The sequence below is a fragment of the Salvelinus fontinalis genome, chromosome 19, assembly GCF_029448725.1.
Source record: "Salvelinus fontinalis isolate EN_2023a chromosome 19, ASM2944872v1, whole genome shotgun sequence".
NCBI classification, from domain to species: Eukaryota; Metazoa; Chordata; class Actinopteri; order Salmoniformes; family Salmonidae; genus Salvelinus; species Salvelinus fontinalis.
Window position 1 is genome coordinate 43,036,230 of NC_074683.1, and position 27,458 is coordinate 43,063,687.

The 27,458-nt window shown below is 46.1% G+C and overlaps 1 protein-coding gene across 3 annotated transcripts; it reads right to left on the reverse strand.

Annotated features, from left to right (window-relative positions):
• Positions 1-286: 286 nt before the first annotated feature.
• LOC129816768 (discoidin, CUB and LCCL domain-containing protein 2-like) lies at positions 287-20,977 on the reverse strand. Of its 3 annotated transcripts, XM_055871643.1 has the most exons (13): positions 20,603-20,975; positions 18,857-19,081; positions 18,477-18,614; positions 10,528-10,652; positions 5,843-5,976; positions 5,717-5,757; positions 4,585-4,925; positions 3,779-3,926; positions 3,503-3,634; positions 3,312-3,405; positions 2,891-2,940; positions 2,671-2,805; positions 287-2,570 (listed from the first exon to the last, which is right to left on the reverse strand). In XM_055871643.1, the coding sequence occupies exons 1-13, from the start codon at positions 20,706-20,708 to the stop codon at positions 2,152-2,154; spliced, it is 2,088 nt and encodes a 695-aa protein (XP_055727618.1). In that variant the 5' UTR covers positions 20,709-20,975; the 3' UTR covers positions 287-2,151. The 3 variants fall into 3 exon arrangements, with proteins under 3 accessions (XP_055727618.1, XP_055727619.1, XP_055727620.1); XM_055871644.1 differs by lacking the exon at positions 3,503-3,634 and having other exon boundaries at positions 20,603-20,977; XM_055871645.1 differs by lacking the exons at positions 18,477-18,614; positions 18,857-19,081; positions 20,603-20,975 and adding an exon at positions 10,972-11,224.
• Positions 20,978-27,458: the final 6,481 nt, after the last annotated feature.

Below are 27,458 nucleotides of genomic sequence, written 5' to 3' on the forward strand. Positions count from 1 at the left end.
TAAATGTAATATTTCTGCTTTTGCACAAATTAAAAATAAAAATAAATACTGTTTTTGCTTTAGAATAAGGCTGTAATGTAACACATTTTGAAAAAATTCAAGGGGTCTGAATACTTTCTGAATGCACTGTATAATTTACACCAGTGCTTGAATATCTATTAAGAAAATATCTTCCAAGAAATTGATATGAAGTCATGTGAAATATGAAGGAATCATTTAAGATGACATTTTTTACTGTCGACCGTATGAATGTGTTGTGCATTAACACTTTTGTAAAAAACACTACTTATTTTTTAAGTCTTTATTTCTCTTTGTTCAGTCTGTGAACTCACAGAAACACACACTGACCTAGGGCCAGCCTTCCCTACTGATGTCCTAACCCTTAACAACACACAAGTTAAACTGGTCCAGGATCAGATTTGGTTTTCAGGACCGGGAGTGAGCAGACAAATTATCTACTCGCATCCATTACTAAAGACATGTCTAATCAAACACAGATACAGTACACTCATAGGGACAGACATACAGACATAGCTAGCTTCACACAGATGCTCTCTTTAGGACAGCCATACAAAGATAGACACACCGATACAAAGGTTCAACAGACAGACATTTGATTTTTGCTCAAATTTCAGAATAAAAAAAACTTAAACTAAACATAAAGACACTAAGGAAAGTCACGTACACACACACAAAACACAGCAATCACAGTAGAGACAATCAATGTCCAAGAAATACACACAGGAGAGTAATTCAGACACAGATGCACATTCACACGCATACTGTATATTTTGAAGTATTTCTGTACATATTGACTTCAGTATGCTGACCGGTCACTAGTGATAATGTTCCCTCTCCGGACCATATTTGACATGATCCATGACCTACACACAGCTCTTTAAGGCTGACGCGGTAACCTAGACCAGGGTTTCCCCAAACTTGGTCCCAAACTCACCATCAAGCTTTGATTATGTGAACCAGCTGTGTGGTGCTAGGGGACAAAAACAAAACTTTCACCCAGGGTGGGCCCCGGGACAGAGTTTGGCTGGAGTGGACTCTAGCTTCCTCTAACTAGCACACACAGACGTCCTACACCCTCTGTATTCTGTGTGAACTTACAGACAGTGGCCATATTTGCATGCATGGCTATATGATGAAAAATAATAAAACATTTAGTCTCACTGACATACTGTAGAGACATTAGCCCTTCAGTTGGGCAGCTCCTCTCTAGGCTCACCATGACAGCGGATTCTGCCTCAAGTCGCTGGTCCTAATCTGGCAGTGTGTGAATCCAATCAGGCGAACACAAATGGCACCTAAACGTTGTGTATGGGTTCTTTTTTTGACTTGTCACCAACCAGTGTCACGTGAGGCAAGGTGTCCATGACAACAGTGTAACCATGAAAACAGTGCAACCACATAATGGTTGGGAACATTCAAGTGAGAGTATGTCCTTTTCAGCAGGAATTATGAAAGAAAAATAAATTAAATAAAATCATTTTGAGTAACTTGAGCACAGGTTTTTGTTGTGGATTTCACTCTAGATTTATGTACAACGGTGATTGGTTAAATTCAAAAGTTAAGAGATCTGATTTTGAGAACTAACAGATCTAAAAGCCTCCAATCAAAGCGTACCGTAGTAAAAATGACATAGGTGACCTTTGGCCTTTATGCAAACACTATTAGAACACATTAGTGGTAGAAACATTGCCTTTCTATCGAAGGCAACCATTTCAGAGACCTTATCTTCGGAGAATTAGCTAACTTTTAAATTGACACACGAAAGGAATATAAACTCACAGTTTGACTAAACATAAAATTAAGACACACTGACAGAGTGGACTAAGCCTGGCTGAAACAGTAGTGAGCTCTCCATCTCTCCTCTTTCATGTAGACATTCATCTTTGTTATTTCAGTGATAAGACTGGTATGGCACTATGCTAGCACTCTCTGGCCACGCATGTATATGTAAACACACACATACTGTACATACAGACTCCTGTGTAGACACACTCACATGCCAAGTGAACTAACTTGAAGGCAGTGTGTTTTTTACAGACTCAGACCCAGGGTTACATCCCCCTCTCTTTGTCCATGGGGGATGTAGTTTATGGTTACGGCCCTGTCAATCACAGTCCTCCCTCCGCCCCTTCAGCTCTGCCCCGCTGGCTTCTGAGAGCTGCTCTGAGGCACCTGATAGGCTAGATCCTCAGTGGGCGTGGCCTGTCCTGTACTCTTGGGCGTGTCGTACATTGACCTACCCGATTGCCCACTGTCTGTCCGTGCTAGTAGGGAGGCGGGGCTACGGCCCATGAAGCTGGAGACTGTGGGTGGCTGGCTCAGCAAGGAGCTCCCTGATAAGTGGCTTGCAATGTCAATCACGATGGGCGTGGCGTACTCAGCACCGGAGGCGGGCAGAGGTTCAGCGTAGGCGTGGTAGATGTCTGTTGCCATAGGAGCGCCGTAGAGGTCAGGGTCAGTGTAGCAGTGGTCAGAACCTTCCTCTGGCTTGAAGGTTGACCTCTGACCTAGTGATGTCACCACACCGCTCACCAGGGGCTGGGCATATTCTAATGGAGGAGATGAAGAGAGTGTGTTACAAATACAAACACTCAGTTTGGTGTGTGTGTGTGTGTGTGTGTGTGTGTGTGTGTGTGTGTGTGTGTATACCTGCGGGTTTGGCCTGTAGTCTGGGGGCGTTCCCTCTTCCTCTGAGCCGGCCCACTGCACTGCTTCTGTAGCGGACTGACTCCTCCCCCTCCGCCATCTTGGACGGCAGGAACTGCTTCATACTCTTCCACCAGTCTGGACAGACACACACACACATTAAACACACACACACACACACACACACACACACACACACACACACTGAGAGTGTTGTGTTTACCTGTACGGTCCCAGTGAGGTAAATCATAAGCCCCTTCTGAACTCTTCTTCCTGAGGAGAGAACGAGAGAACAGAGGAGAAAATCAAAGAGTGTGATACTCTGCCCTGATGCTAGGACAGCAGAGTCCCTGCCCATCTTCTGAAAACATTAAAACGTCTTCAAAGACTATCTTAAATAAGACAACTGTCACCCCCCCAAAAATTGTGCACTTTCCTACACGCACTGACTTTGCTGATAAGTCCTTACTCTGGAAAAATGTACTTCTTACAGCTGTGATATGTAGTTGTCTCACCTAGCTATCTTAAGATGAATGCACTAACTGACGTCGCTCTAGATAAGAGTGTCTGCTAAATGATTCAAATGTACTTTGTTCGGAGCTACTGACTGCATGGGTATTCAGTTGTTACTAGTTAATCATCACCTGTTTCTCCAGTGCCAGGCACAGACCATGGTCAAGATGAGGGCGGTCAGAACCATGACCAACACTGGCACCAACACTGCTGCCAATGCCACATCTATGACCACAACACAACCAGTGTGAACCAATCACGATCATCAACACAACTAGATACTGTAACTATTTTCCTTCTATCTGTTCGCTTCCTCCCTCACCGTTGCTGGTGCGTGGGGGCATGGTGGTGTTTCTGATTTCAGGGGTGTGGGTGGTCAAACCGTACAGTGAGGGGGTGTCTGCGGCCAGTGGGGGAGTAGGAGGACGAGGGGGGTGGTTTATCCGTGGCCTAGCTGTCCAATGGGAGAATTGGCAGAACAGTTATAATCCCTCTATGCCAAAAGAAAACCTTTGACTGCCCACAAGAAAATCTCATTTACTAAAGGGCTAAAAAAATCAAAACACCTGACTTGCATCTGATTGGCTGGTTTGGTTACCTTGATGGAACTGGCATCCGAGCAGCTCAAACTTAAGGGCAATTCGCTGGTGCCACTGGGTGGGGCTCATCCTCACATATCGTGCCTCGATTGGTGGGATGAAGTTATTGCGCACTTCCTGGAGATAGTTGGTGTTTCCCTGGAAACTCTGTCAGGAAAGAGAAACAGTCTTCAGTACACACGGACATTGAAGCTACAGTATGTTTCCAAATGATATCTCATGTTATCTTGCCTTTGCCTACTGTATTGTTAATATTATATATGGTCTGTAACAAATGTCTGATTGCTACCTTCTTGGGGCAGGTTTCCCGTGTAAAATAGATTTTTAACCTTAGTGAGATCATCTACTGTATAAATATAGGATAAAAAGCCCTGATTACAGATCCTGACTAACACAGCCATTCAATCAATCTCCATCCATCTTTAATGACATGCTGTCCTGAGTGACCACAGGACTTAATAACCACAGTCAGCTCCCATGTTTCCTGCTATAAACAACCGCAATCAATCACTGTTGCCATAGAAACAAACAACTCACAAACCCCCCTGCTCTTGTCTAAAGTGGCTTCCTCTCTCCTTAAAGGGAAAATTCACTCAAAACTATCTTTTGGTATTTCTTTCATTAGTCCACTGTTGATACATTCCCAAAATGTTTTGCATGTCAGCAGTCAAGTTTTCAAGATATTGGACTTTCAAGAAGCAAAGTGTCACCTGCCACATCCGCATGAGGATGCAAAACGCCAAAAATATCATTTTTGAGTGGAGTTTCCCTTGAATGTTATTGATGAGAGCAGTGTTTAGTTCACCTTGTCCTGGGTAGCATCTGCCTCCCGATAGGTGCTCCAGTACTGTCCGTCATTGCTATAGAGGACCCGATAGGCTGACACGTAGAACTGATACTCCAGGAGGGCGGAGCCTGTAGTGGTGATGCCTGTAATCCTCTTCTCCTTCTTCAGGTCCACCTGTAGCCACTGCTGCTGGTCGCTGTGAGCCGACACCCAGGGAAGCCCCACCCTTTTAAGGCGGGCCCCAGATGGGCCCCACTCGCTGGGCTGGCCAATCACGTCACTCCATTCCCACACAGAGGAAGCAGAAAGCTGGGAGTCCCTAACAACGCCCGACTCTAGACCCAGTGTCCCATAGCAACCTGAAAGAGAGCAACAGAGAGCGAGAGAGCAACAGAGAGCGAGAGAGCAACAGAGAGCGAGAGAGAGCAACAAAGCGAGAGAGCGAGAGAGAGCAACAAAGCGAGAGAGCGAGAGAGAGCAACAGAGCGAGAGAGAGAGCAGCAGAGCGAGAGAGAGAGCAGCAGAGAGCGAGAGAGAGAGAGAGCAACAGAGAGCGAGAGAGAGAGAGAGCAACAGAGAGCGAGAGAGAGAGAGAGCAACAGAGAGCGAGAGAGAGAGCAACAGAGAGCGAGAGAGAGAGAGCAACAGAGAGCGAGAGAGAGAGAGCAACAGAGAGCGAGAGAGAGAGAGCAACAGAGCGAGAGAGAGAGAGCAACAGAGCGAGAGAGAGAGAGCAACAGAGAGCGAGAGAGAGAGAGCAACAGAGAGCGAGAGAGAGAGAGAACCAACAGAGAGCGAGAGAGAGAGAGAACCAACAGAGAGCGAGAGAGAGAGAGAACCAACAGAGAGCGAGAGAGAGAGCAACAGAGAGCGAGAGAGAGAGCAACAGAGAGCGAGAGCGAGAGCAACAGAGAGCGAGAGAGAGAGAGCAACAGAGAGCGAGAGAGAGAGAGCAACAGAGAGCGAGCGAGAGAGGGCGCAAGAGAGAGCGCAAGAGAGAGCAAGAAACTGAGTGTATTTTAAGTGGGAGGACACATGGCTGTCTTGGCGATTGTGGTAGTGATTGTGGTGGCAGGTATAGTTGAAACGGTTACAGAAGCATGTGTGGCTGTGGTATCATGGTCTGTTTTTGTATTGTAGCTTAACTCACCACTGGTCTTGAAAGTGAAGAGGCTGTTGGACAAGGGACCACTGGAGAAAGATAGACATAATGATGGCGAGAGATGGAAAGGGAAGAGAACGCAGATGTATTCTCCCAGACAGACTGAGTACTTACACAGTGGAGGAGACGTTGTTAGCCAGCGAGCCATCATAGTGAGGGATGCCCTTACTGCTGACCACACTGATCTGACCGCCCACAGAGTTAGACACTACACCTGCATGGATGGCTGCTAGACACACTGGAGATGACTAGAGGAGGGAGGGAGAATGAGATATTCATTATGATCTATCCAAGTGTTTAGAAATGTGAATTTTTATGTATTAACATCTTCATCAAATGACTTCTATGTCAATTGAATCCTCACTGCTGTAAGAAAAGGGTTCAAACACTGGAGGGAGAGAGAGGGATGATGAGAGGGGGAGATAAGAGCGTGACAACAAGAGAGGAGAGAGAGATGGAGAGAGAGCGGTCAGTCGGTGGTTAGGATTGTTCCACTGTCAACTGAGAAGCCATATATCCCAGTGAGTGACAGTAATGGCTTGTATAAGGTTTTACAGTGAGATAGATCACAAAGAACAGCTCTCAGTTCCCAGACCTCAGCTCCACAGATAACAGGAGATGAGTCGGCACGATGATGTCACTTCCTGGCAGCGGGAACCCTGAGTGGCATGACATTTATTTTTTTAACTGGCCTGTTTTAATAGCTATCTATCTATGAAGTGAAGGTGGTAAATTACCTTTTAATGGTATCAGACAAAGGCTCTGCATCTGTCCTCATGCTCCTAGACCTTAGCGCTGCTTCTGACACCACATTCTTTTGGAGAGATTGGAAACCCTAATTGGTCTACACTAGAGGTCGACCGATTAAGATTTTTCAACGCCGATACCGATTATTGGAGGACCAAAAAAAGCCGATACCGATTCAAAATCGGTTGATATTTTGATATTTGTAATAATGACAATACTGACTGAACAATGAATGAACCTCTTGGTGATGTCATTTAGAAACACAATGTCAACTTTCACTGCTATGCGGACAACACACAGCTGTACATTTCGATGAAACATGGTGAAGCTCCAAAATTGCCCTCCCTGGAAGCCTGTGTTTCAGACATAAGGAAGAGGATGGTGGCAATTTTTTTAACTTTTAAACTCAGAAAAAACAGAGATGCTAGTTCTATGTCCCAAGATGTCTATGTCCCATCTGCTGTTGGGTCTGACAATCTTGATGGTTGCATAGTCGTCTCAAATAAAACTGTGTAGGACCTCTGCGTTACTCTGGACCCTGACATATCAAGACTATTTCAAGGACAGCTTTTTTCCATTTTTGTAATGCAAAAATCCGAAACTTTTTGACGAAAAATGATGCAGCTTTCAAGGTTTTACTGCTAACCTACAAAGCATTACATGGGCTTGCTCCTAACTATGTCTCCGATTTGGTCCTGCCGTACATACCTACACAAGACGCAGGCCTCCTTATTGTCCCTAGAATTTTTAAGCAAACAGCTAGAGGCAGGGATTTCTCTTATAGAGCTAAGTTTTTATGGAATGGTCTGTTGATCTATGTGAGAGACGCAGACTCGGTCTCAACCTTTAAGTCTTTACTGAAGACTCATCTCTTCAGTAGGTCCTATGATTGAGTATAGTCTGGCCCAGGAGTGCGAAGCTGAGCGGCAAGGCACTGGGGAGAAGAACCGCCCTTGCTGTCTCTGCCTGGCCGGCTCCCTTCTCTCCACTGGGATTCTCTGCATCTGATCCTATTACGGGGGCTGAGTCACTGGCTTACGAGCGCTCTTCCATGCCGTCCATAGGAAGGGTGCGTCACTTGAGTGGGTTGAGTCACTTACGTGATCTCCCTGTCCGGTTTTGCGCCCCCTTGGGTTTGTGTGGTGGAGATCTTTGTGGGCTATACTCAGCTTTGCCAGGGTAGTAAGTTGGTGGTCTGTTGATATCCTTCTAGTGGTGTGAAAGCTGTGCTTTGGCAAAGTGGGTGGGGTTATTTCCTGCCTGGTTGGCACTGTCCAGGGGAATCGTCGGACGGGGTCACAGTCACCGCCGACCCACCCGTCTTAATCTCCAGTATCTATGCTACAATAGTTAATATGCCGGGGGGCTAGAGTCAGTATGTTATATCTGGTGTAATTCTCCCGTCTTATCTGGTGTCCTGAATTTAAGTATGCTTCCTCTACTTCTCTCCCTCCCCTCCCGGAGGACCTGAGCCCTAGGACCATGCCTCAGGACTACCTGGCCTGATGACTCCTGGATGTCCCCAGTCCGCCTGGTCGAGCTGCTGCTCCAGTTTCAACTGTTCTGCCTGCGGCTATGGAACCCTGACCTGTTCACCGGATGTGCTACCTGTCCCAGACCTGCTGTTTTCCACACTCTCTCTACCGCACCTGCTGTCTCTAACTCTGAATGCTCAGCTATGATTTACTTCTGAGTTACTGACCTGTTGAACTCTCCACAACCACTGCTGGTCATCTATGAACATTTGAACATCTTGAAGAACAATCTGGCCTTACTTACTTTACTCTTATAATCTCCACCCGGCACATTCAGAAGAGGACTGGTCACCCCTCAGAGTCTGGTTCCTCTCTAGGTTTCCTCTCTTGCTTCTATATCTGCACAGCTTGGGGTTTGAGGCTGGGTTTCTGTACAGCACTTTGTGACATCAGTTGATGTAAAAAGGGCTTCATAAAAATGTTTTATTTGACTTTGATATACATCCTTCCTTAATTCTTCCCTCCTTCCGTGAGTTAATATATTAAGATCACTGAAAAGGTTGGATTGTTTAAACATTTCCCTCTCTCTTCTTCAAGCATTCCCTTAGCTTTCAAGTAACTAACTCAGTCATTTGCTGATGTCATAAAATTGATCTATTCATTCATATAGTCAAAACACATACACACGCTTCTGAACACACATTTAGTGAGACCACAGTTCCCAGCAGTGGGCAGCTGCGTGAGTGAAGTGGGATGGTTTTCCTGGTAAGGCCCCACATGGGGTTTCACAGCTGACAGGACAGTGGGTAACACCAAAGGCACCGTGTTGTGACACACAAACACACTTTTCAATCATAGACACGTTCTACACATTCACACACACACGCACAGACTTTAACCACATAGTCGAGGTACCCACAGGCACTGAACACCCTCACAGCTCTACAACATCCCAGTAACACACCACATCCTAAACAGCCCCCCACCAAACCACTAACACAAACACACTGCACTGCTCCAAACCACCACCTCAGAGCACTGACCGCTTTCACACACACACTCACATAATGCACTCACACAAACTCTCTCACTCGTTACAACACCTCACACACCAATCCAAAAGGTATGGGAGAAGGTACGGGAGAACCGGTAGAGCAAGAGAGAGAAACAAATTCCTACTGAAAAAGTTGACAGAGTGTGAGAGTAAAGTAGAGGTTCAGAGATGGGTGGGGTGCACTGACCCCCCTGTGACTTAAGGTGTGGTCCAATGAGCAGCAGATGGCAACGCTCCACAGAAACCAAAGTCAGACTGACTCGGGTTGTAACCCCGTACAGCTCTGTTTGGCTGAACATGGAGAACCCGGAATCCTGTTCTGTTATGCAATCTGCAACACCGCTTACACAACAGAAACATACACACCACCAGGTACAAACGTACGCCTGTACACATCACATAGGCACGCTCACGTGCACACGCACGCACTGCACACACCAGTCCGCTCAGCACACACCAGTCCGCTCAGCACTCTCCTCCAGATGGACTGGATTAGAAGAAGCTGTTCCGTCGGCCAAACAATTAGCTCACCACCCCCAAACCTTCGTCTCCTCCCCTATGACTCAGAGACACCCCCTGACACACATACATACACACAAACACTCTTGCCCTCCACTGTGCCTCGGAGCGCCAAGTCTAGGACCAAAAGGCTCCTTAACAGCTTCTGCCCCCAAGCCATAAGACCGAACAATTAATAATTAATCAAATGGTCACCCGGACTATTTACATTGACACACCCCCCCCCCCCCCCCCCCCCACAGACATTTGTTTTTACACTGCGGCCACTCGCTGTTTATTATCTACGCATGGTCACTTTATCCCTACTACATGTACAAATGACCTCGACTAACCTGTACCCCCGGACACTGACTCTGTACTCTCGACACTGACTCTCGATAACACCCACAACACCAAATCTAGCCCTCCCACCCCCATGGCCCCCCGACCCACCCAGGCATGAGGTCATCATCCGCAGACTCACTCAGCCCCCATGACCTCAGACACAGCCGGGGTATTGTGAGGTCATCAGCCTGGGATGTGCATACGCTGAGAGAGGCTCTGTTTACAAAGAACTTTGTGAGAGAGGGGGGGGGGGGGGTTAGGACAGACAAGGTCCAGCAGGGGAAAGAGAGAGTGAATGAGATAGGAAAAGAGAGATTGGAAGAGAGAGAGAGAGAGAGAGAGAAAAAAAGAGATAGAATGACAGAGAGGGGAACATAGCCATGAAGTGAGTCATGACTGTGTGTGGCCAGTTAGTTCCTGTGGGGTAGTGGCAGTGGTGGTGGGTACTGCTGAGTGATGGTGGAGGGGGGTATTGGGCAGTGGGAATAACCTGGGAACTGTGTGCCCTCCACAACGACTCACACACACATACCACACGTATACACACACACAAAGATACACACACCCACACACATGCACAGTTCCCACCCAGTCTATCTCTGTTTCATTGACTTGCTCATCACTCAGCACCACTCATGCACATCCACACACCATTCCCTGAGTACTGCGCATATACTCACGTCTCTGTAGCCGTGGGGTACGGTCCCAGCGACCTCCCCAACAGAGGTCATACATCCAGCAGGACAGTATCTTGTGAACTCTGCCTCAGTGAAGTTGATTCCTTTGTCGAGACAGGTGATCAGATCTAAAAACAGGGATGCAAACTGGTGAAGGTCCAAAACATGCAAAGAAATCTGTGTAAACTGCAAGAAAAGGTGCCTATTTTCAGAGAATGTGATACCAGGCCAAGTATCACAAAACCAGGCAGTATCGTGGCACCACACGGTTTGCCCCAAAAAGTTAGGCACCAAACAGAATTTAAGGAACGCCAGAAAAATACATAGATTTTTTTTATTCATATTTGGCTCAGAATTACATTGATTAGGTATATGCATCCTACCATTGAAGCATATTTTTCAACAGGCTATCTTAGTGGTTCCCAACTTATTTGAAGTGTCGCACACCTTGATGGGATAACAAATTCTGTGGCACACCAAAAATGTCCCTCTTAATATATTCAGTGGTAATGACCTCCATCTCATCTGATCCATACTGCAAATCATCCATTTTCTGTGACAAAGACATATATAGATTAAGTGCGTTTTTTTACATCCCCATATGATCTGGATCCTGGAGTGTTTAGCACCCAGATCCTCCCTATAAAGCATGTGTGAAACGCAAACCAACCCTGGCTGAAACTAATCCTGGACCTGAGTTGGTAGCTTTCCAAGATCCTGGACAAGAGTGCATGCGCTTCTTGTTCCGACAGTGCAGTAATATCTAACAAGTAATCTAACAATTCCACAACAACTACCTTATACACACACAAATGTAAAAGGGATGGAATAAGAATATGTACACATAAATATATGGATGAGCGACAGCCGAGCGGCATTGGCAAGGTGCAATAGATGGTATAAAATACAGTATATACATATGAGATGAGTAATGTAAGATATGTAAACACAATCCAAGATGGCGTAGCAGTCAGACGTCTTTGTCTTGTCTCGTCCCATGTATTTATATATTTTTCTTCGCATTCTTTTTAATATTTTTCCTAATCCTCAACTTCAAAATACTCTCCTGCCTCACCCAATGTGGTGTGGATCTGTTTTTTTCCTAAAGTACTTATATTTACCTCCGAACTGGAATACCTCAAATGAAGCTAGCTAGCTAGCTATCTAGCTATCAGTCAGCTAACCCCTGCTAGTGGTCATCAGCTAACCTTTAGCTCAGAAAGCTCTCGCCAGTTCGTACAACGCGTTCCAAACCAGAGCATACCGGACCTATTTTTCTCTCCATATCCCTGGATTCCTACCGCAAACTCTGAACCTTTTCATCTGGATCATCACAGCTAGCTAACCGCAATCCGGGTTGACTACTCCTGGCTAACGTTTCCGTCCCAGAGCTAGCACCAACTAGCCTGGAGCAAGCCAATGCTAGACCCATCTCCCGGCTAGGGCTCCTGGGCTACTCCTGAAGCCCATTCCTCGGCTACAATATCCGGACCCCTTCTACTGCCGGTACGGGGCATGGAACCCCCCGATACTTCACGACTGGAATACCGCCATAATCTGCCCGAGGATCCCAACAGGCCCCTCAGATGCGACGTCCCCTGAAGGCCCATTCTGCTAACCGCTGCCTGCTAGCTATCTATAGCATATTGGACTTAGCTGATCCATCGGCCAGTTTCTTGAACCACTATACCCATTTTGACAATTGGACTTGGACCCCTCTGCTACTTGGAACCCTACTAATTCAACGACTGGTCTATCAACGTCCCCACACGAGGAGGCAAAAACAGACGTTTCCCCGTCGCAACGTCCATCTAAGGCCCTTGTGCTAGCCTCGGCCTGCTAACTGCTAGCCCTGTCCTGCTAACTGCCTGAATCGCCGTGTCCCCAGCCAGCCCAACCACCCACTGGACCCATAGGATCACTTGGCTATGCATGCCTCGCCCTAATATCAATATGCCTTCAATATGCCGTCCATTACTGTCTTGGTTAGTGATTACTGTCTTATTTCACTGTAGAGCCTCTAGCCCTGCTCAATATGCCTTAACCAACCATGTTCTTCCACCTCCCACATATGCGATCACATCACCTGGTTTAAACATCTCTAGAGACTCTCACCATTACTCAATGCCTAGGTTTACCTCCAATGTACTCTCTTCCTACCATACCTTTGTCTGTACATTATGCCTTGAATCTATGCTATCGTGCCCAGAAACCGGCTCCCTTTACTCTCTGTTCCGAACATGCTAGACGGCCAGTTCTTATAGCCTTTAGCCGTACCCTTCTCCTACTTCTCCTCTGGTGATGTGGAGGTTAATCCTGGACCTGCAGTGGCTAGCTCCACTCCTACTCCCCAGGTGCTCTCATTTGTTGACTTCTGTAACCATAAAAGCCTTGGTTTCATACATGTTAACATTAGAAGCCTACTCCATAAGTTTGCTTTATTCACTGCTTTAGCACATTCTGCCAACCCAAATGTCTTAGCCGTGTCTGAATCCTGGCTTAGGAAAACCATCAAAAACCCTGAAATGTCCATCCCTAACTATAACATTTCCCGCCAAGATAGAACTGCCAAAGGGGGCGGGGTTGCAATCTACTGCAGAGATAGCCTGCAGAGTTCTATCTTACTATCCAGGTCTGTACCAAAACAATTCGAGCTTCTACTTCTAAAAAATTCCCCATTCCAGAAACAAGTCTCTCACCGTTGCCGCTTGCTATAGACCACCCTTCACCCCCAGCTGTACCCTGGACACCATATGTGAATTTAGGGGGAGACACTCTAGACCCAAACTGCTACAGACCTATATCTATTCTACCCTGCCTTTCTAAGGTCTTTGAAAGCCAAGTTAAACAGATTGCCGACCATTTAGAATCCCACCATACCTTCTCCGCTATGCAACCTGGTTTCAGAGCTGGCCATGGGTGCACCTCAGCCACGCTCAAGGTCCTAAATGATATCATAACCGCCATCGATAAGAGACAATACTATTCAGCTGTATTCATCGACCTGGCCAAGGCTTTCGACTCTGTCAATCACAAAATTCTTATTCGCAGACTCAACAGCCTTGGTTTCTCAAATGATTGCATCGCTTGGTATAACAAATTACTTCTCTGATAGAGTTCAGTATGTCAAATCGGAGGGCCTGTTGTCCGGACCTCTGGCAGTCTCTATGGGGGTGCCACAGGGTTCAATTCTAGGGCCGACTCTCTTCTCTGTATACATTAATGATGACGCTCTCGCTGCTCCTGATCCACCTCTACGCAGACGACACCATTCTGTATACCTCTGGTCCTTCGTTGGACTCTGTGTTAACTAACCTCCAGATGAGCTTCAATGCCATACAATTGTCCTTCCGTGGCCTCCAACTGCAAGAAAAACTAAATGCATGCTCTTCAACCGATCGCTGCCCGCACCTGCCCTCTCATCCAGCATCACTACTCTGGACATATGTAGACAACTACAAATACCTAGGTGTCTGGTTAGACTGTAAACTCTCCTTCCAGACTCACATTAAACATCTCCAATCCAAAATTAAATCTAGAATCAGCCTCCTATTTCACAACAAAGCATCCTTCACTCATGCTGCCAAACATACCCTCGTAAAACTGACCATCCTACCGATCCTCGACGATGTCATTTACAAAATAGCCTCCAACACTCTACTCAACAAATTGGATGCAGTCTATCACAGTGCCATCCATTTTGTCACCAAAGCCCCATATACTACCCACCACTGCGACCTGTATGCTCTCGTTGGCTGGCCCTCGCATACTCATCGCCAAACCCACTGACTCCAGGTCATCCACAAGTCTCTGCTTGGTAAAGCCCCGCCTTATTTTAGCTCACTGGTCACCATAGCAGCACCCACCCGTAGCACACGCTCCAGCAGGTATATCTCACTGGTCACCCCCAAGGCCAATTCTTCCTTTGGCCGCCTCTCCTTCCAGTTCTCTGCTGCCAATGACTGGAACGAACTGCAAAAATCTCTGAAGCTGGAGACTCTTACCTCCTCACTAGCTTTAAGCACCAGCTGTCAGAGCAGCTCACAGATCACTGCACCTGTACATAGCTCATCTGTAAATAGCCTATCCAATCTACCTCAGCCCCATACGGTATTGATTTATTTGTCTTGCTCCTTTGCACCCCAGTATCTAAACTTGCACATTCATCCTCTGCACATCCTACCATTCCAGTGTTTAATTGCTATATTGTAATTACTTTGCCACCATGGCCTATGTATTGCCTTACCTCGGTTATCCTACCTCATTTGCACATGCTGTGTATAGATTTTCCTACTGTATTATGGATTGTTTGTTTATTCCATGTGTAACTCTGTGTTGTTGTATGTGTCAAACTGCTTTGCTATATCTTGGCCAGGTCGCAGTTGCAAATGAGAACTTGTTCTCAACTAGCCTACCTGGTTAAATAAAGGTGAAATAAAAAAATAAAAGTGTCATTATTTAAAGTGACTAGTGTTCCAATTATTAAAGTGGCCAATGATTTGAGACTGTATGTAGACAGCAGCCTATCTGTGTTAGTGATGGCTGTTTAACAGTCTGATGGCCTTGAGATAGAAGCTGTTTTTCAGTCTCTCGGTCCCCGCTTTGATCCACCTGTACTGACCTCGACCTCTGGATGGAGCGGGGTGAACAGGCAGTGGCTTGGGTGGTTGTTGTCCTTGATTATCTTTTTGGCCTTACTGTGACATCGGGTGCTGTAGGTGTCCTGGAGGGCAGGTAGTTTGTCCCTGGTGATGCGTTGTGCAGACTGCACCACCCTCTGGAGAGCCTTGCGGTTGAAGGCGGTGCAGTTGCCGTACCAGGCTGTGATACAGCCCGACAGGATGCTCTCAATTGTGCATCTGTAAATGTTTGTGAGGGTTTTAGGTGACAAGCCAAATTTCATCAGCCTCCTGAGGTTGAAGAGGCACTGTTGCGCCTTCTTCACCACACTGTCTGTGTGGGTGGACCATTTCAGTTTGTCCGTGATGTGTACATCGAGGAACTTAAAACTTTCCACTACTGTCCTGTTGATGTGGATAGGGGGATGCTCCCTCTGCTGTTTCCTGAAGTCCATGATCATCTCCTTTGTTTTGTTGACGCTGAGTGAGAGGTTGTTTTCCTGACACCACACTCCAAGTGCCCTCACCTCCTCCCTGTAGGCTGTCTCGTCGTTGTTGGTAATCAAACCCACTACTGCTGTGTCGTCTGCAACATTGATGATTGAGTTAGAGGCATGCATGGCCACGCAGTCATGGGTGAACAGGGAGTACAGGAGGGTCTGAGCACGCACCCTTGTGGGGCCCCAGTGTTGAGGATCAGCGAAGTGGAGAAGTTGTTTCCTACCTTCACCACCTGGGGGCGGCCCGTCAGGAAGTCCAGGACCCAGTTGCACAGAGTGGGGTTGAGACCCAGGGCAAGTTAAGTGATGAGCTTGGAAAGTACTGCATTCTTACATAGGTATTCCTCTTGTCCAGATGGGACAAGCGGCATAGGCAAGAGTACCAGGTATTGTGAAGCTACAGCGCAAGTCGTGTGGAACTTTTTTCCCCGTTGTAAACAAGCTAGCTCACTAACGTAATGTAGAATATGTGTCTTGCTTATCGTACCCTGAAACTGTTATTTGCAGGTCTTGTGAAAGCAAAATGTATTCTGTAGAATTCTCACAAATGCTATTTTGAAAAACAAAAGTGGTGCGTTTGTGTCCCTGTACAAAGGCAAACACAGACAGATCACATTAACTCAGCTCTCTCTGTCTGTATTCCACCCTGTCTAGGTACACATGCACATGGACACAAGCAGAACAGACACGCACAGACGGACCGACACACACAGTGTGCTGTAACGGGCGACATGGTCATTTTGTAAGAGAAAAACACTGTGGGGATGCCCACAGGGTTAGAAAACCCCATCCAGTCACTGAGGATGATAACGCTCTCCAACATATGAATGTGTAATAACATATCCATCTGTCTTTCACCCCATCTCTTTCTCTCTCTTCAGTAATTTGATTTCCTTTTTTCAGAATAAAAGCTTTGTTGTATCTCCCTCTCTCTCATCACTCTCCCTTCTGCAACCATTCTGTCTCTCCACCCCCCTGCATCCCCCTTTAGTTTCCTCCATCTTCCTTTCCCATCTATCTCTCCTTCTCATCCATCTCTTCCCTCCCCACAGTACTCCAGGGAGACTGCCGATGTAGACAGACTCCTGACACAACAGAAGTGTGACGACACACTGGATCTGCAGTGCACAGCGCTAATGGCTCTCAGCACACACACACACACACACACACACACACACACACACACACACACACACACACACACGCCTGTGCCACTCTAGTCTGCAGAGATGTACAGCTCTTTGGAGTGGTGTGTGACGAAGCCCAGCCACACAGGAACAGGTTGGGCTTCATCTAAGGGTTCTGGATACGTACACACTGTTCCCGACACTCTCACTGCAACCTCATCATTAAGGCCGGGATTCAATCCGATCACGCTTATAGACAATGCAGATTTTAAAGGCGCTTAGAGACGGGCTGCAGTAAACGACAATTTAACCGTGAGAAAACCCACCTACCTCGCCAAAACAGCGGCCCCAGTTGTTGTCGGCAGGTAGCCTAGTGGTTAGAGCATTGGGCCAGTAACCAGAAGGTTGCTGGATCGAATCCCAAAGCTGACAAGGTAAAAATCTGTCATTCTGTCCGAGCAAGGCAGCACAACCCACTGTGCCCCGGGCGCTGAAGACGTGGATGTTGATTAAGTCAGCCCTCCGCACCTCTCTGATTCAGAGGGGTTGGGTTAAATGCAGAAGACACATTTCAGTTGAATACATTCAGTTGGACAACTGACTAGGTATCCCTCTTTCCCTTGTATCCCCCTTTCCCATAGTTTGATTGGTTGACAAGGTGAACTACGCTCATTACTTCAGCTAATTTAATCTTTTGGCATCTCAAGCGCTGAGCCATCAGCACGGGACCGAGCAGCTTACAAAACTGCTGGCATTTTGCCGCTCACCGCCCTACTCCCATTGAAGTCTATGCGGCCCGTCAGTAAACGCCTTAAAGGCAATGTTACCCCGTTCGCATTCAAGGTAAACGATGCAGATGTCTCCTCAATTGGAAATGACCTTTAAATGTGAAGCGCACTATATACAGTTGTTTCAGATTGAATCTTGGCCTGAACCTCCGTGTCCTTCCATCTGCCCTGGACCAAAACGCTCCTTCTACTTCCTTCTCTACTCACATCCCATCTCAACTTTCTTATACCCTCTCTCTATTTCTCTCTCACACACACACATTCACATAAAGACACACAAAACACATCCACACATGCAAGCTCACATGTACACATGCATGATGAACACACACAGAGCTGCAGTATGTCTAGATATAGAACTCCAGTATTCACACACACACACACACACACACACACACACACACACACAGTTATGTGGAGATAAATGCCAGCTGTAATAGACATTCTCCATGTCTGTCATGTTACAGCAGATCACATCTCCCTGTAACAGAATTCACTCCATACATCTCACACACACTGACAGAGAGAGCAGCATGAGATACCACTTACAGACAACACAGTCAGTCTCATACATTTAAAATAGATATTTATCCAGTAAGGAAAAGGAGCAAAAGGGAGAGAGAGTAGATGAGGATGAATGGGAAAAAAAGAGGGAGCAGAGAAGCATTTATAATAGGACTCACATGAGACCCTGCAACTCCCAATCGTGCAAACACACACTGCTACCTAGGCAACTCCCTTGGCTATGGGGGCACAATGTTACTGTAAAACAATCTATTGTAATCTCAACTAAGAGTTAACACAGCGGTCTATGATGGGTGACATTGTCATATCTGAGGATTGGGACACCAGCAGCAGCTTGAATGATCACCTCACAGCTAGGATGCAGTTCAGACCCCAACCCCTGACCCCTTGTACCTGTGTGTTCTGTGGTGGAGTAGGACAGAGAGAAGCCCCGCCCACTGCGGTGAGTTCCACTCATGAACTGGATGGTGACCCGGTTCCCAGCGGACTGGATGAGCTCAGGAACCTTCAGACCCAGACCACAGAACTTCACTGGGGGTCGGGAGGAGAGGGGTAAGTTTCTTAATCTTGCACTCTGATGTAGTGGTTATTATCTACATTCAGATAGTGGTACAGACATTTATTCTATTGATGTGTTTGTCACATAGTGACATACTGTCATATAGTGATGTATATTGATTGATGATATATATTTCATACACCCCTCTCTTTTCCCCTAGGAGATAGAGCCAATCCCTATCCCCTCCCCCTTCCCATCTCCATCCCTCTCTCACCTATCTGGGTCCTCTGGGGTCCTACACCCTCGTAGATTCTGAGGTAGTTGACCTGACAGTTGTTGTCCTCTATGTCCAGGTCAGCGAAGCGGAAGTGTAGCCTCCGGCCCTGCGGCACACTGATCTCCCACTCACACACCGTGTGGTTGGGGTAAGTCCCGGGGTAACCCAGAGAGGACAAGGTCCCACTGCTGGGGCCCAACACACTGGGGCCACAGCCATCACCTGTACACACACACACCGAGTGACTTAGTGGAGACATACATGTACTGTTCCTACCCACACATAATGGGTGGATGTATATGCACATAAGGGTTGTTACACAACTACACATTATGGATAAATCTAGAGTTGGAAATATCAGTGGGATAGACAGTAGACATGTTCAGACTTTGACACACCAGTAGTTTGGACAGGAGAGGATGAGTGTAAGGATTTTACCATCACTGTTTAGTTTTCAGGATTCCAACGGAGTTCTAGTGAACAAATCCATTGCAGCTGATTTAAGTCAATCATGACTGTGGTTTTTGGCTTGACCTTTGACCCTGTCCTATACTGTACTAGGCCCAGTCAGAGGCCTCATTCGAAAACAAGACCAAGTAGATGTCCGTCCTTTAATCCATTTAAAGTCAAGCTAGGTGGAGTCCACCCCATATTGCTACACTTTACAGATGTGCTTAAACTGAGAGGTAAAGACTAGAGCTATTGTGGAATTGGCTAGGGCTAGTTTTCGGACCAGAGATAACAGTGGACAGTTTTGCGTCATGGGTTGAGTGGACCCGCGGCTGGGCTGGTGTCATGTAACGTAACTGACATATTATTCAGATTTACTTGACAAAAACGGGACTCCCTTCAAACACGCCACTTCGATACATGTGTTTTCGTAGCAGGTTAGGATAATATTTTCGCTAACCCTAAACCTTCTTCCAAACCTCGACCTAATTATCCTACCTGCTATGTTAATTATCATAACCTTCTGCGTAAATTCTCAACCTGCTACCCCCCAAAAAATCGTAGTTGTATCGAAGTGGCGTGTTTTTTTTGGATCTAAACACAGCGACCTCCCCACCCCTCCTGACCTAGAGAGAAGCAGCTTTCGGATTAGTTTACACCAACCAAATGCCGTACTCTGTCACCAATATTTCCAAAAGCTCAAAAAAACGTCGCAAACGTCCAAGTGACAATTGGAGAGGTGATAAAAGTTTGTGAACGAAGGTTGTGGGGTTAAATAGACTGTTATTTAACTCGTTACTAGCCTACCCGTACCGCCACGAGACGTTGAGGCTGTTTACCTCTCTACCACCTCAACCCTTCCCCCCTCGGTTAGAATTTGACCAAATGGTGTATTCTCTTTAATCAGCTGAAATCCTGCCCACAAATGACTATTGTTTATTTTGTACTGTCTGTCCTTTATATCTAGGCTAAACACTTAAATAACCAATTCCAATGACTAGCAAACTGTTCGGAGAAGAGAGCAACTTTTGCAGTCTGATTCTGGCTACATATTTGGGATAGGGGAGAGAACGAAGCAGTCGAGCCATGTAAGGTAGGCTATCTAGCGATCGTCTCTTTCCAACCTTGCAGAGGCGCAGCAGCATAATCTCTGCCGCTGGCTATCCGGAATGCAACAAAGCAGACACACTTCATACTAACACTGCGTCAAAGCGAATGTGGTACTGTCTATATGGATCTATTGTACACTTGTATTACACATGGTTACATTAAGTGGTACCGACCGACACCAACCTTTCTGCGCTCGACTGCTTCTGGCGGTGAGGAGGATGATGAGAGTCCACAGGAAGAAAAGCCCGGCCTCTGTCGGTCCCCTGCCCACCATTACCGCTCTGCCCATAGCAGCCTGCAGTCTGAATGCATACTGTTCGCTTTCACACCGGTGAACTCAGAGTTTAGTCTGTACGGGCAGTTTAAAACGCTGCTCCGCAAAGCCTCCGTCCTCAGTCAAAACCGCTACTTCTTCTTTCTGCGCTCGGAAACGTCCGACGCTCTCTCTCTGAAAGCACAGCGCGGGTCGCGGTCAGATTCGTTTTCACAACTGAATCTGAAGGAACATTACCCAAACTGCTGTAGAACGACTTCCTACACTTCAGCTCCTCCCACACTGCAATATGATTCACTAGGAATCCGAAATCCACCAAGTGGTATGACGGAAGATATTAAGAAATATTAAGCATCCTGCAACGACTTCCCCGTTGAACGTGATAGGGATGAACCAGATAATCAGCATTCACTGTTGTACAATTGTCATAGGTCTACAACCTATTGCCCATACAGCCATACACCATACCTGCCCAATGCCATGGCCTATGACCCAACCACAGTGTCAGTGTCAGTACTTAGTTGTTGTGTACAGATCGAAGGCTTACTTTTTCTCTCCAATAACACTGAGTGGCCTAGTTATTGGCTGTCTGTTGTAATTAGTAGATTGTATGCCAGTAATCATCTATAATTAATGAACACATTTTGTGAGTCCCAGTGGTGCATTAGTTTATTTCTACATTTATGTCAAGAACACGTCATGCGTTTATTATGGCTCAGGCACACTTGGCAGAGAGGGAAGAACAAGATAGCATGCTTTGGATTTTGATGCAACTAACTGAGTATCCATTAGTAGTCCGTAGCAACCAACAGTGTTTTTACCAGTGAGGAGCCTAGTGTAGGTGTGTGTGTGTAGGTCTACAGTTGAGGAATCTGAATGCATACAGATGTTTTCTACAGGGACATGATTTCTGCTGTGTGGAGGAGTGGCCGAAAATTGTCTCGTTATTGAATATGATGTCCTCTCTCTCTATCTCTCTAGTGTGTAAAGTTTGGGGAATTCCAGTAATGTGTGTTATTGGAGTGTTCTTATCAGTAGATGCCCTGGGAAAAGGCTGGGGTACGCCGGTTACGCAGCAGACAGCAAAACAGTTCTCCTGCAGAAATTTCTAGGCAGTGGATAGTGGCTGGAATCCTCCTCTCTAACCAGCTAACTTCTCACATTGACCAAATGCGTTGTCTAAAAGTAATACAACATGTTCCAAATTATCTAAATAGCAGAAATATGTTTCTGATTAAGAGGTTGACCTCTGCCCCCTGGATGGAAATAAAGGATGGCATTGAGGAGTACACCACATCAGTCACTGGCTTCATCAATAAGTGCATAGATGACGTCGTTCCCACTGTGACTGTACGTACATACCTCAACCAGAAACCATGGATTACAGGCAACATCCCCACTGAGTTAAAGGGTAGAGTTCCCTCTTTCAAGGAGCGGGACTCTAACCCGGAAGCTTATAAGAAATCACGCTATGTCCTCCGACAAACCATCAAACAGGCAAAGCATCAATACAGGACTAAGATCGAATCGTACTACATCGGCTCCAATGCTTGTCGGATGTGGCAGGGTTTGCAAACTATTACAGACTATAAAGGGAAGCACAGCCGAGAGCTGCCCAGTGACACGAGCCTATCAGACGAGCTAAATTACTTCTATGCTCGCTTCAAGGCAAGTAATACTGAAACATGCATGAGAACTTCACTGGAACTAAGGGGCCTCGCCCAAACCATGAAAAACAGACCCAAACCTTTATTTTTCCTCCATCAAACTTTACAGGCTCTATGCATTGGGGCCAGTAGCATTTTAGTGGCATCTGCCAAACCCAGATTCGTCCGTCCGACTATCAGATGGTGAAGCGTGATTCATCACTCCAGAGAACGCGTTTCGACTGCTCCAGAGTCCGATGTCGGAGAGTTTTACACCACTCCAGCCGACACTTGGCATTGGGCATGTGATTCTTAGGCTGTTCGGCCATGGAAACCACTTTCATGAAGCTCCCGACGAACAGTTCTTGTGCTGACTTTGCTTCCAGAGGCAGTTTGGAACTTGGCAGTGAGTGTTGCAACCGAGGACAGACGATTTTTATGCGCTACGTGCTTCAGCACTCTGCTCTCCCGTTCTGTGAACTTGTGTGGCCTAGCACTTCGCGGCTGAGCCGTTTTTGCTCCTAGACTTGTCCACTTCACACTAACAGCCCTTACAGTTGACCGGGGAAGCTCTAGCAGCACAGAAATTTGACGAACTGACTTGTTGGAAAGGTGGCATCCTATGACAGTGCCACGCTGAAAGTCACTGAGCTCTTCAGTAAGGCCATTCTACTGCTAATGTTTGTCTATGGAGATTGCATGGCTGTGCGCTCGATTGTATACACCTGTCAGCAATGGGTGTTGCAGAAATAGCCAAATCCACTAATTTGAAGGGGTGTCCACATACCTTTGTATATACAGTATAATGTAAGTCGCTCTGGATAAGAGCGTCTGCTAAATGACTTAAATGTAAATGTAAATGTAATGTACCTCCATAGTATTACACTCATCCTGTTTTTTTATTTAAAAAAATATTTAACCTTTATTTAACTTGGCTAGTCAGTTAAGAACAAATGATTATTTACAATGACGGCCTACCGCGGCCAAACCCAGACAACGCTGGGCCAATTGTGCGCCGCCCTATGGTTACCATGGCAGCCACACAGTGTGATGGATACAGCCAGCAGGCTGGGCGAGTGATTCCATGGTTACAGGGCTCTGAGTGTTTGCAGGGCTCTGAGATGTTGAAGGATATCGGTGTGTGTCCGTGTGCTCCTCAGATAAGTAACCCCCGCCTCCCCCTCTCCCCCCCTCTCACTCCCTCTCTCTTTTAGTCAGTCTAGACAGGAACCAACACAACACAACAGCACCCTTTCTCTGCCTCACAGTTCAAAAGACAACCATAATAACCCCAGAGTTTACACCTCAATCCCCTACTCCTCCTTGGTTAAGATTCTGAGGAAAAGGAGGGAGATGGAATCTGTCAACACACGCTTTGAGCTCATGTTTGATTGGCAGTATCCCTGTTTGATGACGTCACTGTTAAGATGACTGTTTGGAATGAAGGAGCAGTCCCATCTGGACAACAGGCCAGGCTCATTACTGGGAGATGGAGACAGACACCCAGCAGCAGTAGCCAGAGCTCAGAGAGATGTAAACATAGGCCATGTAACTGCACACATATGCATTAGACATATTACATGGGAGTGAGCGCAGGGGTGCACCGATCAATTTGTTGAGAGCCACATCACATTTAATTAATCAGTTTAGTGTCAAGGGGAAAGGAAACCCAGCAAGACTGTGGCACTCAAGGACTGTAAACTGTAGCTCGGGAAAAAATACATTAGTGCTCATATTGTAGGCCATAGGCTACTCATGTAAGTTGAATAATATGAGAATTGGGTAATAAAGTACTTAAACGTATCTGACCAATTAGATTAATGTCCCAGAATCCTCTGACATTAGAATGTTCTGAGCAGAATGTTCCAGAGAAGTCAGTGGACTAGACAATTGTGGAATGTTGGTGTCTTCCACATACATTCTAACACACTGACCTGTAGAGAGAGAATGTACCTTCTGGAATAGAAATCATATTGGTTTTACAGTAAAAGTAGGCTTATACCTATTCACTGTCTTTGGAATTCAAAGTTCAGCCTGCTGTACTGTTTACACCCACCTGGTGTCAGTATAGAGCTCTTTATATGATCAGTCACAAGACCAGTGTTGAGAGAGATAGGGTGAGGGACAGAGCGTTGCCTCATTAGCATATGGCAGAGGCCACAGGTTCTGTCTGGTGATATCATTCTGTTTGATTTGGAGGGACAGCAGACCAGCAGACTCAGGTCACTGTAGATGGACATATAGAACATACTGGGAGATAAAATGTACAGTAGATTAAGAAAGTATTCAGACCCCTTGACTTTTTTCACATTTTGTTACGTTACAACCTTATTCTGAAATTGATTAAATAAAATATTTTCCTCATCAATCTACACACAATACCCAATAATGACAAAGCTAAAACAGGTTTTTAGAAATTTTGCAAACGTGTATATATGAAAAAAATAATAATACCATAAGTATTCCGACACATTGCTATGACACTTCGAAATGGTACTCAGGTGCATCCTGTTTCCATTGATCGTCCTTGAGATGTTTCTACAACTTGATTGGAGTCCACCTGTGGTAAATTCAATTGATTAGACATGATTTCAAAAGGCACACACCTGTCTATACAAGGTCCCACAGTTCACAGTGCATTTCAGAGCAAAAACCAAGCTTTACATCCAAGATGGCGTAGCAGTCGGACGTGTGTTTGTCTTGTCCCGTCTTGTCGCCGCGTAAATAGTCCTCGTATTTTTTGTATATATTTCGTATATATTTTAATTTCACTTTCCATCTAGGAACTGAATATACATTCCCGCAACCCGCCTCACCCAATGTGGTACAGATCTGCTAATTTTTTATACTTTAGAACCGTAACCCCAATCAGAAGCTAGCCAGATAACTAGCTACTAGCTAGTAGTCAGTTAGCCACTGCTGCGGTCTTCACCCTTAACTCGGACACCAGCCAGCTTCAGCTCGGGCCAATACCTGCCAGTCTGCAGGCGCGATATCAACCCAGAGCATATAGGACTGCTTTTTCTCTACCACATCACCAGATTCCTGACACAAGCTCTGGACAATTACACCGGATCATCGTCGCTAGCTAGCTGCAACCAAGTGGCTACTACTGGCTAATACCTCTGTCCCGAAACAAGCACCAGTTACGACACGGAGCCCCGCCGATCCATCACGACTGGTCTGCCGACGTAATTGTCCGAGGTGGTTTCAACAGGCTTTTCCATTGCGACGTTTCTGAATACCCATCTGCTAATTATTAGCTGTCTTATCGGCTGCTATCTAAATAAGTACACCAGACAATTTTTTTCTTTTTTTTCTTGGGTCACTACATCTATTTTGCCAATTGGATCGATCCCCTCTACCACACGGAACCCCACTAATCTACCGACGGAAACGAACGAGGTGACAAAAAAATAAAATAATAATAATAAAATTAAAAAATTAAAAAAGCAGACCTCCATCCTATGTTATCTTGCTACCGATAGCCAGCTACCCGGCCAGCTGTCTGGATCGCCGTGACCCCAACCAACCTCTACTCACTGGACCCTTATGATCACTCGATTAAGCATGCCTCTCCTTAATGTAAATATGCCTTGTCCATTGCTGTTCTGGTTAGTGTTTATTGGCTTATTTCACTGTAGAGCCTCTAGCCCTGCTCACTATATATCCAACCTCTCAGTTCCACCACCCACATATGCGATGACATCACCTGGTTTCAATGATGTTTCTAGAGACAATATCTCTCTCATCATCACTCATTACCTAGGTTTACCTCCACTGTATTCACATCCTACCATACCTTTGTCTGTACATTATTCCTTGAAGCTATTTTATCGCCCCCAGAAACTTCCTTTTACTCTCTGTTCTAGACGTTCTAAACGACCAATTCTCATAGCTTTTAGCCGTACCCTTATCCTACTCCTCCTCTGTTCCTCTGGTGATGTAGAGGTGAATCCAGGCCCTGCAGTACCTAGCTCCACTCCTATTCCCCAGGCGCTCTCTTTTGATGACTTCTGTAACCGTAATAGCCTTGGTTTCATGCATGTTAACATTAGAAGCCTCCTCCCTAAGTTTGTTTTGTTCACTGCTTTAGCACACTCTGCCAACCCAGATGTTTTAGCTGTGTCTGAATCCTGGCTTAGGAAGACCACCAAAAATTCAGACATTTTCATCCCTAACTACAAGATTTTCAGACAAGATAGAACGGCCAAAGGGGGCGGTGTTGCAATCTACTGCAAGGATTGCCTGCAGAGTTCTGTTTTACTATCCAGGTCTGTTCCGAAACAATTTGAACTTCTACTTTTAAAAATCCACCTCTCTAAAAACAAGTCTCTCACTGTTGCCGCCTGCTATAGACCACCCTCTGCCCCCAGCTGTGCTCTGGACACCATATGTGAACTGATTGCCCCCCATCTATCTTCAGAGCTTGTGCTGCTAGGCGACCTAAATTGGAACATGCTTAACACCCCAGCCATCCTACAATCTAAGCTTGATGCCCTCAATCTCACACAAATTATCAATGAACCTACCAGGTATCACCCCAATTCCGTAAACACGGGTACCCTCATAGACATCATCCTAACCAACTTGCCCTCCAAATACACCTCTGCTGTTTTCAACCAAGATCTCAGCGATCACTGCCTCATTGCCTGTATCCGTAATGGGTCAGCGATCAAACGACCTCCACTCATCACTGTCAAACGCTCCCTGAAACACTTCAGCGAGCAGGCCTTTCTAATCGACCTGGCCGAGGTATCCTGGAAGGATATTGATCTCATCCCGTCAGTAGAGGATGCCTGGATATTTTTTTTAATGCCTTCCTCACCATCTTGAATAAGCGTGCCCCATTCAAGAAATTTAGAACCAGGAAAACAGATATAGCCCTTGGTTCTCTCCTGACCTGACTGCCCTTAACCAACAGAAAAACATCCTCTGGCGTTCTGCATTAGCATCGAACAGCCCCCGTGATATGCAACTTTTCAGGGAAGCTAGAAACCAGTATACACAGGCAGTTAGAAAAGCCAAGGCTAGCTTTTTCAAGCAGAAATTTGCTTCCTGCAACACAAACTCAAAAAAGTTCTGGGACACTGTAAAGTCCATGGAGAATAAGAACACC

Coding starts and splice junctions, on each gene's coding strand:
- LOC129816768 (XM_055871643.1), bottom strand. CDS start 20,708: ATGGGCAGAGCGGTAATGGTGGGCAGGGGACCGACAGAGGCCGGGCTT. Junction 5,758..5,842: donor AACAACGTCTCCTCCACTGT/GTAAGTACTCAG, acceptor ATCTTTCTCCAG/TGGTCCCTTGTCCAACAGCC. Junction 4,926..5,716: donor CTTCACTTTCAAGACCAGTG/GTGAGTTAAGCT, acceptor GCTCTCTTTCAG/GTTGCTATGGGACACTGGGT.